This window comes from Heptranchias perlo, chromosome 3 (genome assembly GCF_035084215.1).
Source record: "Heptranchias perlo isolate sHepPer1 chromosome 3, sHepPer1.hap1, whole genome shotgun sequence".
Classification (NCBI taxonomy): Eukaryota; Metazoa; Chordata; class Chondrichthyes; order Hexanchiformes; family Hexanchidae; genus Heptranchias; species Heptranchias perlo.
The window spans coordinates 55589244-55606328 of record NC_090327.1 but is presented as its reverse complement, the minus strand read 5'-3'; the positions used below and the strand labels follow the sequence as shown (position 1 = coordinate 55606328).

At 40.2% G+C, this 17085-nt stretch overlaps 1 protein-coding gene across 1 annotated transcript in view; it reads right to left on the bottom strand.

The window, feature by feature from the left end:
* The window catches only part of trappc9 (trafficking protein particle complex subunit 9), an 838299-nt gene that overhangs the window by 440335 nt on the left and 380879 nt on the right, over positions 1 to 17085 (bottom strand). The window contains exon 19 of the mRNA XM_067979750.1: positions 13016 to 13126. Coding sequence (XP_067835851.1) covers positions 13016 to 13126 — 111 coding nt within the window. The remainder of the gene's footprint in view (positions 1 to 13015; positions 13127 to 17085) is intronic.

The following is a 17085-nucleotide window of genomic DNA, read 5'->3' as shown; positions in this document are numbered from 1 at the left end:
TTTACTAGAATGCTGCCAGGGATGAGGGACTTCAGTCATGTGGAGACCCCGGAGAAGCTGGGTTCATTTCCTTGGAACAGAGAAGGTTAAGGAGAGATTTGATAGAGGTGTTACATCGAGTTTACAGCACAGAAACAGAAAATTCAGCCCGACTGGTCTATTCTGGCGTTTATGCTCCACACGAGCCTCCTCCCTCCCTACTTCATCTAACTCTAACAGGATACCCTTCTATTCCCTTTCTACTTCGTGTGCTTATCTAGCTTCCCCTTAAATGCAACTATGCTTTTTGCCTCAACTGCTCCTTGTGGTAGTGCATTCCACATTCTTACCACTCTTTGGGTAAAAAAGTTTCTCCTGAATTCCCTATTGGATTTATTAACGACTATTTTATATTTATGACCTCTCGTTTTAGACTCCCCCACAAGTGGAAACATTTTCTCCATGTCTACCCTATTAAACCTTTTCATTATCTTGAAGACCCAGAGGATGGTTGGAGTCTGGAACTCACTGCCTGAAAGGGTTGTGGAGGCAGGAACCCTCACAACATTCAAGCAGCATTTGGATGAGCACTTGAAATGCCATAGCATACAAGGCTACGGACCAAATGCTGGAATATGGGATTAGAGTAGACAGGGCTGATGGCCGGCGCGGACACGATGGGCCGAAGGGCCTCTATCCGTGCTGTATGACTCTATGACTCTAACGGGTCACCCCTCACATCTCTTTTCTAGATAAAACAACCCCAGCCTGTTAGTCTTTCCTGATGAGTATATCCTCTCAGTTCTGGTATCATCCTTGTGAATCTTTTTTGCACCTTCTCCAATGCCTCTATATCCTATTTATAATAGGGAGACCAGAACTGTGCACAACACTCCAAGTGTGATCTAACCAAGGTTCTATACGAGTTTAATATAACTTCTCTGCTTTTCAATTGTATCCCTCTAGAAATGAACCCTAGTGCTTTGTTTGCTTTTTTTATATATGGCCTTATTAACCTACGTTGCTACTTTTAGTGATTTGTGTATCTGTACCCCGAGATCCCTTTGCGCCTCTACCTCATTCAGACTATTATCCAAGCAGTATGTAGCCTCCTTATTCTTCCTACCAAAAAGCACCAACTCACATTGAAATTCATTTGCCAATTACAAGCCCATTCTGCAAGTTTATTAATGTCTTCTTGCATTTTGACACATTTTTCCTTTGTGTTAACTACACCCCCCAATTTCGAATCATCTGCATTATTTGGAAATTGTACTTCTGATGCCCGAGTCCAAATCGTTGATGTAAATTGTGAACAAGAGTAAAATCATGAACGGTTTTGACAAAGTAAATAAGGAGAAACTGTTTCCAGTGGCAGAAGGGTCGGGAACCAGAGGACACAGATTCAAGGTGATCAGCAAAAGAGCCAAAGGCGACATGAGGAAACATTTACACAGTGAGTTGTAATGATCTGGAATGAAATGCACTGCCGGAAAGGGTGGTAGAAGCAGATTCAATAGTAACTTTCAAAAGGGAATTGAAAAAATTTACAGGGCTATGGGGAAAGAGCAGGGGAAGGGTACGAATTGGCTAGCTCTTTCAAAGAGCCAGCAGAGGCACGATGGGCCGAATGGCCTCCTCTAATGCTATATCTACTATGATACTGTGATGAACTGTTAAAACATTTTTAATTCTGCTTCAGAAAGGGGCTTTATTTATGGCTAACATTTTAAAACACCAATTGTAAAAGCAATGTTCAATTTCTAGCAGAAAAATGCAAATAAAATTTAGCTATGAAGTGTACAGTATTAATTTTATTTGGGCATTTTGCTTAATTTCTACATCACAGCTTCATTCTCTTACTTCGAACTCTTACCATATTAAGCTTTTGAAACTGACATACTAAACACCCTCCTATATTAAACATGAATCCCATATTAAACCCTGCTAGTTCTGACTGACAAAAAAGCAGAATATTGCATGGAATGTTAAATATCACGGCTGTTGGTTGACTAACAGGATGAATAATGAAAGATTCAGATACTTACTGAACTTAAAATCTAACAAATTGGGTGGAAAATAAGACTGCAACAAACCTTGACATAATGAATTGATAGTTTTGGCAAATGAAAACAAAGGCTTGACCATTACTCTCTTTCAAAACACACAAAAAATTTTGATTGATCACCACTGATGCACCTAGATCTTTTTATGTTCCTTATTTGAACTCTCCTCCTGCAAGGCTGAAGGTTGCATAACCTGTTAGTTCAGCCTACTTTTGGAGCCACGTTTCATACTGAATGGAGGGAAGAAATTGCAAGCAGAATTTCATATTCTGAATATATTATTTAAAGAGGACGTGCGCTTTTTGTGACATCAATGGAAAAGAAAATCGTGTGCGGTATAAAACTGGCTGCTGGTTCACTAGCAGCCCGTTTTGCGCTACTGGTGGTGATCAATTTCACCCCTACTGTTCGAGACCTGTGATCAAATCCAGCCCAAACAAAGAGGATATGGAATTCTCCTTTCATTGAAGGATGTATAGGTCCTAGATTAAATGGATTCGGCAGTTTCAATCAAAATCCAAATAGGTTTGACTTCAAAGAGAAAACCTGCAAAAAAGTCAGCATTAAACTGTCAATCTCAGTCAAAATGGCCACAAGGATAGCTGATCTGGGAAATAGATGTGCCACACTGCCGCAGTATGAGATGCTCTTAAAATTCATTGTTGTGCAGAGTACAGGTAGTTTTATGCTGCATCTGACTAGTGCTATTTTTAAAGCTATTTTCATGCTGACACTGCATACACAAACTGCAGAACTGTTCCTTTCCCCAACTAGCACCCCCTCACCTTGGTAAAGAGAAATATTCACTAAATTTGACACACAATTACTCTCCACAAATGAACATACAGAAAGGCATTGGAAGTTGTACTTATGTAACTCAAACCTTAAAGAATAGCAGCTTTTACGTTTGCAGGACAAAGCGCTTCACAGCCAATGAGGTACTTTTCAAGTGTAGTCACTCTTGTAATGTAGGGAAATGTAGCAGCCAATTTGCGCTCAGCAAGGTCTCACAAATAGCACTCTGATGAATGACCAAATCTGTTTTTGTGATGTTTAATAATGGATAAATGTTAGTTAGGACACAGGGAGAGCATCCCTGCTTTCCTTTTTACAATAGTGCCAAGAGATCTTTTACCTAAGAGGGCAGTCAGGGGGCTTAGTTTAACTTGTCATCCAAAAGATAGCATCCCAGTTTAAGCTTCATTTGAAAGATGGCAATTCCGGCAGTGCAGTACTACCTCAGTACTGCAATGAAGTGTCAATCTAGATTATGTGCACGAGTCTCAGTGGTGCTTGAATGACCTTCTGACTCAGAGGCAAGAGTGCTACCACTATGCCCAGGCTGGCACCAAATCTAGAAACTGTTAGTAAATTGGACACTGATTAGTACATGATTGGAACACGTTGCGAAATGTAAACTAGTCTCTGTGGAAAACAAAGCAGCAACAGATTTTGAAATTGATGGAAACTTTCTGAAAGAAGAACATATTGCATGGTAAACCAGAAAATGACTAGTCTAATACCAAGGTCTAACGAGTGCAGAACTCTCCAAAAATGCATAAGTACATCCTGAGTATGGAAAAAACACAATGCTAAGTTGGCGTCTGATCTTACAGGCTGTAGCAAAGACCTACCTCCATGGAGGTCACAAAGCTGATGGAGTGCATTGCACAGATAGAAAGCCTTAAGGAACCAATTTAAAGGGAAGAAGTAGACTCTACACTGCATCACCTAAATGATGGTGGGGCAGCCGGCATAGATTTTTTAAACTTGCTCTCGACAACGTTGAGAGGGAAGGAACATAAATGGCCTTCGTGAACTGTGCCAGGAACCACCTTGGAACTGCCCTCCTGAGGCTGATGAGTAAGATTTTATTTGAGGCACACAGACCCTTGCTGTTCTAGAGCACAGCTGTGCTTTCTGTCCACAAAATGAGACTTCTTGTGATTCTGAAAACTATCAAGAAGTCAATCAGTGGCACTTATGGTGGTTCTTTCGGTTGTCATTTAACATATATTTGATGCTTTGTAATGCCGTGGAATAATCAGAAATGGCTTATTATTCTGTGGGCCTCCAGGCTGTATACCACTCTCATGAGGAAAGTGTATGACCAGTAGTTGGTTTTGTTCGAGATTGCAAAGCACCTTAACGCTCAAGAGAAATGCATTTACATTGCCGTCAGCGAATTTTGCAAGGCTTTTGACTTACTGCCTCACGCAATCCCCCGACAAAGATGAAAGGTACGGGAGCGCACGGCCAAATCTTGAATTTTATCCCTGTCGACTTCAATTCCACGATTAGTGTAAGGGAGGATGGCAGTCTCACTGAACCTATCTCCCGTGAAAGAAGAATGAGGCAAGGTTGTCTAAGATCACCCATCTTATTGCATTTCTTAAATCAACGATGAGTTGGGAAGAATTAGAGGCCCCGATATTTACGGGAAGGGGGGTAAGGACAGGGAGCACTAGCGGCCGGGAAACCTGGAAATGTGGCTAACGCAGAGGTCCTGCTAAATTTAACAGCAGGACCTCATTTGAATTTTTTCCGTCCATTTCGCGGCCGGCAGCCAGCCAGATTGAGCAATGGAAGTGGGCTGGGGTCAGGTTTCAGATTTTTGAAATTTTAACTCGCCTCTCTCCCATCTGTCCTGGGGGGTTAAAATTCCCCCTCCCCACCCCAACAGTGTCTGTTCCAGGCATTATGTTTCATCGATAATATTGTGTTGAGGACAGACTCACCTAGAATCAAATATGCTCTTAAACAATGGGTTAACTAAATGCAGTATTATGGTTTTGCACAGCTCATGGGGCAATCTCAAAGATATTGATTTGAAGATACAGTGGATATGTGCTCCAATTGTTGATTCTTATTGGTACCCGGTGTTGGGCGTACAATCAATTGTGGGGTAATGAGTCACTTGTTTACTGTTGGTTGACCAATGGTTGCTATGGTTTTGAGATATCTTGTCTGTCATTTGTTACATGCGGGCTGTGGAGATGGAGACTTGGGCGCCATCCTGTGGAATTAGGATTAGGCTCCAAGCTTGGTCGGTGGCATTGTGGTAGCTTCATCGGTTCCTGGTTAGGTAATTCTGGGAGCACTTTCACTCTGGGAGATTAATTTGAATCTGTTGGGACTTCTGGTTTTCCCCAACTTTAGGCATTTGCTAAGAGCGTTGAATTTGTTATCGCCAGGGTTGGAGTGGGGATGGAGCAGGAGTTCTTTGGTCTGGAGACAATATTCAGCATCCTGGTATGAAGCTAAGAGTTCGATGGTACTCAGTGGGTGGGAAGTGGATAGTGCTTGGAGTACCTGATGTTTGTAACCATCTTCAGGCAGAAGTGCCGAGTGGACGATCCTTCTCGGCCTCCTCCTGAGGTCCCCACCGTCCTGGATGCCAGTCTTCAGCCGATTTGATTCACTCCACGTGATATCAAGAAACAGCTGAGTGCACTGGACAGAGCACAGGCTACAGGTCTTGACAACATTCCAGCTGTAGTGCTGAAGAACTGTGCTCCAGAACTAGCTGCGCCTCTAACCAAGCTGTTCCAGCACAGCTATAACATTGGCATCTACCCAACAATGTGCAAAATTGTCCACAAAAATCCAACCTGACAATTACCATCCTATCCGGCTACTCTCAATCATCAACAAAGTGAAGGAAGGGGTAGTCAACAGTGCTATCCAGCAGCACTTACACATCAATAACCTGCTCACTGATGCTGTTTAGGTTTCGCCACAAACACTTGGCTCCAGACCCCATTACAGCCTTGGTCCAAATATGGATAAAAGAGTGGAATTCCAGAGGTGAGGTGAGAGTGACTGCCCTTGACATCAAGGCAGCATTTGACCGAGCGTGACACCAAGCAACCCTGGAAAAATTCAAGTCAATGGTGATCGGAGGAAGACACTCCAGTGGCTGGAATCATACTTAGCACTAAAGAAGATGGTTGTGGTTGTTGAAGGCCAATCATTTCAGCCCCAAGACATCGCTGCAGGAGTTCCTCAGGGCAGCCCACCCATCCTTCAACTGCTTCACCTTACCACCATCAATGCTGCGGCGACTAGAGCAGGTCAGAAGTTGGACATTCTGTGGTGAGTGGCTCACTCCTGACTCCCCAAAGCCTCTAAGGCTCCTCAATGCATCCTAGGCTACTGAGGGAAGTAAGGGTGAAAATTGCAGAGGCTCTGACCACAATCTTCCAATCTTCCTTAGATATGGGGATGGTACTGGAGGACTGCAAATGTTACACCCTGGTTCAAAAAAGGGGAAAGGGATAAACCCGGCAATTACAGGCCAGTCAGCCTAACGTCAGTGGTGGGGAAACTTTTAGAGACAATAATCCGGGTCAAAATTAATTGGCACTTGGAAAAGTATGGGCTAATAAATGAAAGTCAGCACGGATTTGTTGAAGGAAAATCGTGTTTGACTAACTTGATTGAGTTCTTTGATGAAGCAATGGAGAGGGTTGATGAGGGTAGTGCGGTTGATGATGTGTATATGGACTTTCAAAAAGCATTTGATAAAGTACCACTTAATAGACTTGTTAGCAAAATTAACACCTATAGGATTAAAGGGACAGTAGCAGCATGGATAAAAAAATTGGCAAGGGGACAGAAAGCAGAGTGTAGTGGTGAACGGTTGTTTTTCAGACTGGAGGGAAGTATACAGTGGTGTTCCTCAGGGGTCAGTATTAGGACCACTGCTCATTGATATATATTAATGACTTGGACTTGGGTATAGATGGCATAATTTCAAAGCTTGCAGATGACACAAAACTTGGAAATGTAGTGAACAGTGAGGAGGATAGTGATAGACTTCAAGAGTACATTAATAGGCTGGTGGAATGGGCGGACACGAGGCAGATGAAATTTAACACAGAGAAGTGCAAAGTGAGACATTTTGGTAGGAAGAATGAGGGATGGCAATATAAACTAAAAGGTGCAATTCTAAAGGGGGTGCAGGAACAGAGAGACCTGAGGATACATGTACACAGGTCGTTGAAGGTGACAGGGCAGGTTGAGGAAGTGGTTAAAAAAGCATACGGGATCCTGGGCTTTATTAGTAGAGGCATAGACTACAAAAGCAAGGAAGTTATGTTGAACCTTTATAAAACACTGGTAAGGCCTCAACTGGAGTATTGTGTTCAATTCTGGGTGCCACACTTTAGGAAGGATGTCAAGCCTTAAAGAGGGTGCTGAAGAGATTTACTAGAATGGTGCCAGGGATGAGGGACTTCAGTTATGTGGAGAGACTGGAGAAGCTGGGGTTATTCTTCATAGAACAGAGGTTAAGGGGAGATTTGATAGAGGTGTTCAAAATCATGAACAATTTTGACAGAGTAAATAAGAGAAACTGTTTCCAGTGGCAGAAGAGTCAGTAACCAGAGGACACAGATTTAAGGCGATCCACAAAACAGCCAGAGGTGACATAAGGAAACATATTTTTATGCAGCGAGTTGTAATGATCTGGAATGCACTGCCTGCAAGAGTGGTGGAAGCAGATTCAATAGTAACTTACAAAAGGGAATTGGATAAATACTTGAAGGGAAAAAAATTACTGGGCGATGGGAAAAGAGCAGGGGAGTGGGACTAATTTGATAGCTCTTTCAAAGAGCCGGCACAGATGCTATTAGCCGAATGGCCTCTTCCTGTGCTGTACCTACTATGATACTATGGTAAGGAGCATCTTAAAGGAGGAGAGAGAGGTGGAGAGGTTCAGGAAGGGAATTCCAGAGCCTAGACAGCTGAAGGCATGGCCGCCAATGGTGGGATGATGGAAATCGGGGATGCACAAGAGGCCGGAATTGGAGGAATGCAGAGTTCTCGGAGAGTTGTAGGGCTGGAGGAGGTTACAGAGATATGGAGGGGCGAGGACATGGAGGGGTTTGAACACAACGATGAAAACTTTAAATCTGAGACATTGCTAGACCGGGAGCCAATGTAGGTCAGCAAGCACAGCGATGATGGGTGAACAGGACTTGGTGCAAGGCAAGACACTGGCAGCAGAGCTTTGGATGAGCTGAAGTTTACAGAGGGCGGAAGATGGGAGGCCAACCAGGAGGGCATAGGAATCGTCACTTCTACTTTTAATCTGCAAAAGGTTTAACAAGACTTTGGAAATGGTTTAGTTTGGCTTATTTTGTATGCTATCAGATAATGCATTGTGGGTTTGAACTTGTATCCATTTCTAATATTCACCCCCTCCTCTCCCTTCAAGCGCAACGTCTCAGATAATACTGTCCTTCAATAATGATGCAAGATCGTATATCTGTGCTGTTGACATGGCACAAATTTAAAAAAAGGGAGCAGGTAACACCAATTTCACTGCCAAATTTCCTAAGTTAACAAATCTGCTAAGACCCTGCCTTCCCTAAATTTTCCACATATGCAAGATATGTAATCAGTGGATTTTCCTGACTAGAAATCCATGAATAAAAATTGAGAAGGTTAACTCTAGTCTGTTTTCTTAGATATTGTATATGGATAGGAGCAGCGAACCAACACTGCTCGCCGCCCCATACATTTGTACCAACACACAAACTGATCACGGTCTTTTCGTCGGACACTTCCTCGAAGGAAATGGAGAAGAGCCCAGCACCAGTTCAGGCGAAGCTAGGACCCTGGGAGAAGCAAAAACATTGATTTCTCCCCTCGACCAATCAGATCGCAGCATTTTTGAGTCTGCAGGCTTCCAACGTCAAGTCAGGAAGTGAAAGGTGTAACATTTTAAATCAATGTAAAAACAGTTAGACAGTAAAAAGAGAGAGGGTAAGGAATAATTGAATTAAATCCTTTCCAGGTGGGCAGATAAGCAAGTTTGCACTTTTTCAATGATTTCTCCGATTGCACCATGCGATGTCCCTTTAATTCGAAGCTGTTATATCGCCGGCGAACCACTGGGAGCAAGTTCCGGATTTCCGCATTTCACTGCGCATGTGTGAACACTGGAACTTGCTCCTCCATTTCGCCACTAATAACAGAGAGCACTGTTGAGCTCTCCATTTTTTCAGGAGCGATTTCTGCCCCAATATGTTGTGAAACAGAAGTTAAAATTAACATGAGTTCATGATTACGGATTTCTTAAAAACTTTTCATGGTCTTCTCCATTATCAATTAAGCTAAAAGCTTGGCTCTATTATATTTCCAATACAGCAACAAATTCAATTTGAATGGCCATATTCAAGTTTAATGCTCTACTTACAGATAACATGACATTTATATTGCAGCTTGCCTGATAAGCAAATTTTCAGTTAACAGCTGCAGTTTAAAATCCATTATGTATCTTTAAGTAGTTTAGCAAGTCCTGCACATTCCCTGATAAGAACTCAGAAGTCAATTCTGCTCTTGGTGCAAGATAAAGTGTATAACAGATTGCTTGCTATTCCATTTTCTCGTAACTTTTGAAATTGAAGTCTCAGAGAAACAGAAATATTGTCTTGGCAAACAGCCAGTTTGACAAATCTTGCACCAGAAGTGCTTGTAGAATCTTGAAATGTACTTTTAACAGAATGCAAAACAAATAAATTGAAGTATCTGGATTGTGATCCAGGAGTAAAAGAAATATTGCAAAAACCACAAATGTTATTGCCACTTTATTTAACTGAAGAAATTAATGGCCAAACTTGTCAATTAAAGCAGAGTCCATAATTCACAGTGGGTATACATGGTGCACTTTGCTGCTGAAAGATAGGATTGAGTACGAGGACGTTTATTTACTGGTCTGTTCACTTTTTGGCTGAAAACTTTTTTAACCAAAAAAGCATGTTCAAAATTTTTCTTTTAATTACACTGAAGTTAGCAATTTCAAGATTGTGAATAGACTGATTATTTTGTTAACAGTTTCATTCTTTAAGCCTTATATTTCCACACATATTATTTAGGCAGCAATTTATCCATTGAAAATGTATTCAATCAAAAATGTATTAAGTTTTAGTTATCTACAATTTTACAAAGGAGAAGTGCACTATTCTGATTATGGCATACGAGCTGCATTGAGAATACCAAGATTTTTATTGCACATCTTCATGCTCTATAAATTGAACTCCCCAATAAGATGAATCACTAACTGCTTACAGCAAAGATATCGTGCACTGAAGTTCATGAGACTATGCACAAAATGTCTCCTTTTAAATCATTGGGGGGTTCAATATACACAGCATGATAAACTGTAAAATTGGGACCCCGGGATTCAAAATATTGAAAAATGTATAGTCAGCATTCAAAGATGATTTACATTTTGAAGTGTCTTGTTAACATGCAATAATCTGGTCAGACAGATAGGCTTTTTTGAAACTTTGCTCCTTTTTAAAAAATATTTCTGTTGTTTTCTTGCATCACTCACATCACACATCCTGTCCTGTTCAAGAGAAAATAGGCAACATGCTCTCATGTCTCTTGCCAATACCATTCTGTAACTGATTCAAAAAGGCATCAGCCGATTTCTCATTCAACAAAGTACATATTTAACGGACTGGAATTGAGGCAAATTGGAAATAAAATAGCACGTTCAGGTTCAGACCATGGATATACATTGACCTATTCATTTTCGTTCACTTTCTCACTCACTCACTGTGGTACTCAAAACATCATCAACTTTTGATGTGTTCTTATTAAGGTTACACACCTAAAACATGACAACTGTTGTTTTATCTTTACAGATGCTGACTGTATAGCATTTTCTGTTTTTATTTCGACTCTTGTGATGCTGTAGTTTTAACTTCATCATGTGTACTGTCGACATAAAAGAAACTCTTCTCAGTGTCCCCTCATTCAACACTGTACCAAGAAAAAGATTATCTACAGTTACATCACTGACAGGAAAACTACTTTTTTCTCCTCTTGGATTCCACACGAAACAATTGCTTTTGTTTGCCTTTCACTGTTCCAACGTTAGCAATTGCTATCTGATTATTCTTAGTCATAATGCTTTGCCCTGAGCCCAATTCATGTTAGTATGCAAATGCATGCATATATTTCAAAAACATTCTGATGAGAGGCTACTTTGGAGCATTAATCTATATCTCTCTTGCAGATGCCGATCAGCCTGCTGTGTTTTTCTAGTAATTTCTGTTTTTATTTCCAATTTATAGCATTCATGGTTTTGTTTACTTTTATGTGTACATTTAAAGCTCAACACCATCCAGGAAAACACAGTGCGCTTGATCAGCATCTCATCCACCACCTTAAACATCCACTCCCATCACCACCACCGTGGCTGCAGTGTGTGCTATCAACAGGACGCACTGCAGCAAGTCACCAAGCCTTCTTGGGTAGCACCTGCCAAGCCTGCGACCTCCACCATCGAGAAGGACAAGGGCAGCAGGTGCATGAGAACATCATCACCTCCAAGTTCCCCTCCATGTCACACAACATCCTGACTTGGACAAATATCACCATTCCTTCATCATCACTAGGTCAAAATCCTGAAACTCCCTACCTAACAGCATTGTGGGAGTACCTTCACCACATGGATTACAGTGGTTCAATGAAGCCCACCATCACCTTCTCAAGGGCAACTGGGGGTGGGCAATAAATGCAGGACTTGCCAGCGATGCCATATTCAGAGAATAAATTTATAAAGTTTTTTTAAACCTATTTAACTAACAAGACAGCATGGTGCCACTTAGTGCCTCAATGTGCTACATCATAGAAGAGTAGATTGCTGGTTTGTTCTCATAGTTAATTACCAATTTAGACAGTTGGAGAAAATTGTCAAAATCATGCCACACAGTGCTGATATATACCTCTTAGCTGCTAGCTGAAGAGTATGATCAGCATTGAACTAAGTTACTTACTTGCTCTCTCAGCAAGAAATTATAGATGACACATAGGAGCAAAGAAAAAACGAGGAAGAGGCAATCAAAATATTGAAGTAATTTGCATGTGATTTATACATATATAATTCCCCTTTATTGTGAACTAAACTGCACATGCAAAATTCTGATTCAAACTCTTGACATGCTTTTCTCATGCAAAATAATCAGGTATGAACAGCCCCGGGCAAATAATAGACTTACTTAACGTCTGTGGATTTATATGCAGGATTGTCAATACGCATCCATATTGTTTTAGAGGATGACCATCAATCGCGTGAGGCAAGGTTGGACTAGACTAAAATACTAAACAAGTTTATTCACAGATAGAGTTTTTTGCAGTAGAATTAAATATGATCAGTTTTTGAAGTGAGCTCAAATAACAGTGGTTTCGAATCAGTTCAGAAATTAAGCAGGCAAACCAATTGGTTAAGTTCCTTTGAATGGCTTTCTTTTCCACAATAGATAGCAGACTTTTCTCGGTAGATTAGTAACACTCAAATCCCTACCAGTTGTGCTTGTAATTGAAATTATCTAGGTGTTCCTATCTATGGTGTATGCATGTTGAGTTCACATCAGTTACAACTAGGTCAAACTAATTAGATTATCGGTAATGTCCAAACCTTAACGTCCTCGCATTCTTTGACATACAGTCTTGTTATTGAGAAGCCAATTCCTTGTAAATGGACAGCTAGCTTCATTAACAGGTATACAAAGGCCTGTCAAAGGCCAACTGGGGAGGGTCAATAAAGGCTGTCTGAACCAAAGTTGCCCTGAATATTATGATGAAGGGTTATATAGCTGAAACTTGACACATTCCACGCAAAACCCTGAATGTTTGCTTCAGTAATTATTCACTGAATACAAGAAACCAAGATTTTGAAAATGTAGAAAAATCACAGCAGAAATTTTTTTTGTAGGCTAAATGTCAGAAACTATTTCTGACAGATTATTGTTTGTAGCTAATGAACGTCAAAAAACAAATTAGCAATTAGTCGGTCTTGCTCTCAGTCACCAACATTTACCTGAGGAAGGAGAAAATCTCCGAAAGCTTGTGAATTTAAAATAAAATTGCTGGACTATAACTTGGTGTTGTAAAATTGTTTACAATTGTCAACCCCAGTCCATCACCGGCATCTCCACATCATCACCTACCTCTGACACTCCCCAGCATGCAGAATTAAATCCTCATTATTCCTCGCACTAATGGTCAGTTCATGCTCTGTCGAGTTGAAGACATCTAAGAGGAGATGGCATTGCCGGGTGCTGTTGGAACAGAATTCAACATGTTTAACAGTACACTAGAAATAAAAGAATTCTCAAACAAACCAGAATTGAAGTGTGAAACAAAATACAGAGATGTTTCAAGATGCATGTAATTTAATTTGTTCTGATAAGATCCACCATAATAGTATAATCTGGAGTATAGAACTTTGGGTATTTTGAATCAAAATACCCAATCACACAGACTCATTTTGATTCTATATATAAAAGGGATTAACGTCCTACATGCATGGTGGTGCAGTTCACAGGTTTCATTTGTATTCCAATATTTCATATCAGAGTGCGACAGGACTTAGGTACACCACCATGACTCCCCACACAGTGAGGTTCTGATTTAAGTGACACCACAGGGGATGGCACATAAGTGAAAACAAGGCCCTGTCTCACATGGGTGGAAACCTGATCAGCAACTAACACCAAGTTACTTGTATATAACTGCAAGTATTCAACTCAAGTGCAGCATTACAAGCACATCACCTGCTTGACTGCCTATATTTGGTTGGAGAATGCCTCTGTTACTATTTATGCTTCTCTAGATACATTCTCATGCCCAGCACAAAATCCAGTGCCCATAGGCAAGCCTATTTTGCCTATGAACTGATGTGCACAAAGTTATCTGGAATAGTATGCCCTGGGAAGACACTAGACCTGTTTTATCACCTCTGGGTTTCGTGTAGGATTTCAGTAAATGCCCACGTTTCTCCAGAAGGTAATTAATATCACAAATGACAGACATTTATAAAACAGAGTAAGCTGCCAAATAGGTTTACACATAGACAGGCATTTGCAGGAGCAAATGGCAATAGCAAGTTGTTCAAGTTAATGCAAGTAACAATGCTGCTTTAAAAAAGGGTGGAAACCTGATCAGCAACTAACACCAAGTTACATTAAAAAAGGGTGACAAAGACAAACATGGTAGTTGACTTCCTTTGCTTGGTTTTCTTGGTAGATCTTTCTAAAAAAGATGGGCAAATGCTTCTTGGCAGGGGACCAGCCACCTGATCCCTGCTGATTACAGTCTTGGAAGTACATAAATGTCTCGGATGTATAGAGCTGCATCTTGTCATTTCAGTTCAGTCAAAATCTTAAATAACTGGTACATCAAAAGTGTTACATTCTTACTTCAAAAAGCCCTTTGCACTGCACTCAAACCATGGACAGCAAATTCCCTAACACATTCATAAAAGCATATCAATAGCCTCTTCTGATGTTTGGCAAGTGTTATCTGTGTTAGGACTATCCTGATTAGATTATATCATTGAATAATAGCCTTGTGCTACATGCTAATTGTATCAAGATGTGTTTGGCGACTGTTTACCCAGATGCACACGTCAGTGAACAATTAACTATATTGAATTGACTGTCCTTTTCCTTACAGATTTCATATAGAGCCAAAAGAAAAGCAGCAATTCTCCCAGCATGCAGTTGCAGAAGCCATTTACAGGGTGAAATCTCTCTCAAAATAATTTATTTTTAAGGTAAGAAACAAGGTACAAAGATGCTGCATTTTTGTCATGGCCACGCTACTGAGTGTATATTCGATGCATAATGTGACATTAGTTTGGTTATTTTCTGCTTCTGCTTTATCAAGATCTTCCCACAACCTTAACTGCGATCGCGACCATACAACCTGTTCCAAGGCTTCTGTTCATGTCATTCTATCAGCAACCACAAGAGGGCACAAGAGTTGTCCATCCATTTAATCTGATTTTCCTCCCTTCCTGCGGAAAGCATCAGGCCTACACTCTGCTCGTCATAACTGCACAGCTGAGATAGGTAACTCACCACATGGCAAATCAAGGGCAAATACAAATTTCCTACCACTGTATGTCACTGGAGCATTATAAGTAATCTTTGGGGACTTTCTAGCTCTTGGATGCTTTACAAGAATTGAATCATAGCAGGCATGTAAATTTTATCTTACAGAAGTTCCAAAACAAACAAATCTTAACAATCATGTGGCTATTTAGAAAAGTTTTGTTCTGCTATTGCAATAGTTTTCTTCAATATTGTTGAAATGTGTCAGAAAAACAAACTTCCAAAAAGTGCCGGATTAGCGCAAGCTGTTCTCAGCACGTGATTTATAATTTCACACTTTTATGATTGAGAACTACAAATAGATCGTATCTGAAATCAGCTTCATGTTAATACATATGAAATGGTCTTCACAAATCACTAGCTTCTAATAAAGCAAAACAAACAACAGAACATTCACACAGTAAGAGGGGCCAACTGAGCATTTTCAGTCAGTTCACATAATTACATACAGAAGGACACATGATGTTACAAGCAAAGGTTTAAAGAAATTTAGGCAGTTGAAAGAAAAATACTATCATACTGTGACAGCCCCAAGAAATAAACTCCGCTAATTTGAAATTTTGACGGAGCAGGTATCTAATATCCCAGTTATAGTTCACAGCAGGACAGATAAACTGAGGATCTGAGGAGAAATCAATGAAAATATAACTGGATTGAACTGGCAAAAGTTACTAACTCTTAGAGCTTTCTAAAGATAGAAAAGAACGAGTGGAGGGTGTCTTAGGCTCTGAACATCTCAGCTTTCATAATTCATATTTCTACAAATTAAAGTTTCATTCATCAGCATTGTTCCATCATGTACGGTACCACTTTAAGTTTAGTAACATGGCTATTAATTTCATGGAACTAGGCAGATGCTGCAAATTAAATGAATGGGATAGACATCTTCAAATCAAATATAACAGTCAAATAGCAAAATACTGCAGATGCTGGAAATCTGAAATCTGACGAAAGGTCTTCAACCTGAAACGTTAACTCTGTTTCCTTCTCCACAGATGCTGCCTGACTTGCTGAGCTTCTCCAGCATTTTCTCTTTTTATAACAGTCAAATAGTTCACAGTCAATTTAATAGTGCAAGGTTATTTCCCAACAGCTGCTTTCATTTAATATTTCTAAATGATTTCTATTAGTGCGTTGTGTGCTACATGCCTACTTTCAAATATGGTATACTTGTTGGGTGCTCTTGGTTAATTTGCTGCAGCTAATATGAGTAAAATGAGCAAACACTATTATGTTATAAATAATGGATGCTGTTGCATCTGGCAAGTTAGCTGAGGATTAAAAAAAGAAATGCATTACTGCCTTGCATTCCATTTGACACTTCCATAGCTGAACATAAAATAGATTGATATGAAAATCATTCATGGTTTTTTTATTTTTATTTTATGCTTTTTACTTTGTTTACTTCTAAAAAAAAAATTGCTATTATATCTGTGGTGCAAGACCAAAATATAAATAAACAAATGATGCTCATGATCATTTTGCATTAGATTTGTTATTCTTACTGAGTTGCTAAGTACTACTCTAATGAATCATCTAGCTTTTACATAAAACACTTGTGAAAACAACAGTTTGTAACCAGGTGTGATACTGATGCAGAAGCGGGAAAATAAGCATTGACTAAACAATAACCAATAAAATTGAGGGGTTGTAGCCTCTCCATTGTCAAGATGGTGGAAAGTCAATTCAAAATATTCAATTTTGACAATTGGTTAAAAAAAAATGTAACAAAGAATGGTAGCTACAACTTGAGAACTATATTGAGACTGCGCCTCAACACACAAAGCAGACTTGAATGCAATAGCGTTTTCAAAGCAAAATAATTAACTTCCTGTGAAACTAGTTTTTAAAGAAAATTATTTTGATTTTAAACAGAAGTTGCTGTGTCACATTTGCAACTGATTGGTGACACTATGAAATCTGAGCCATTGTGGCATCCTGCTGCTCCTGCCTCTCCTCATTGCCACACCTTTACCGTGATCTTCCCTAGTGGCTGGCTCTCTTCCTCCTTCTGGCTGCTTCCAGGCCTTGGACAATACTCGAGGCTCAGTTTCACACCCTTTTTCAGTTTCCTTTGTCCCCGACTCCCCCAGTCCCCATATTGCTCATCAGTACTCCCAAAA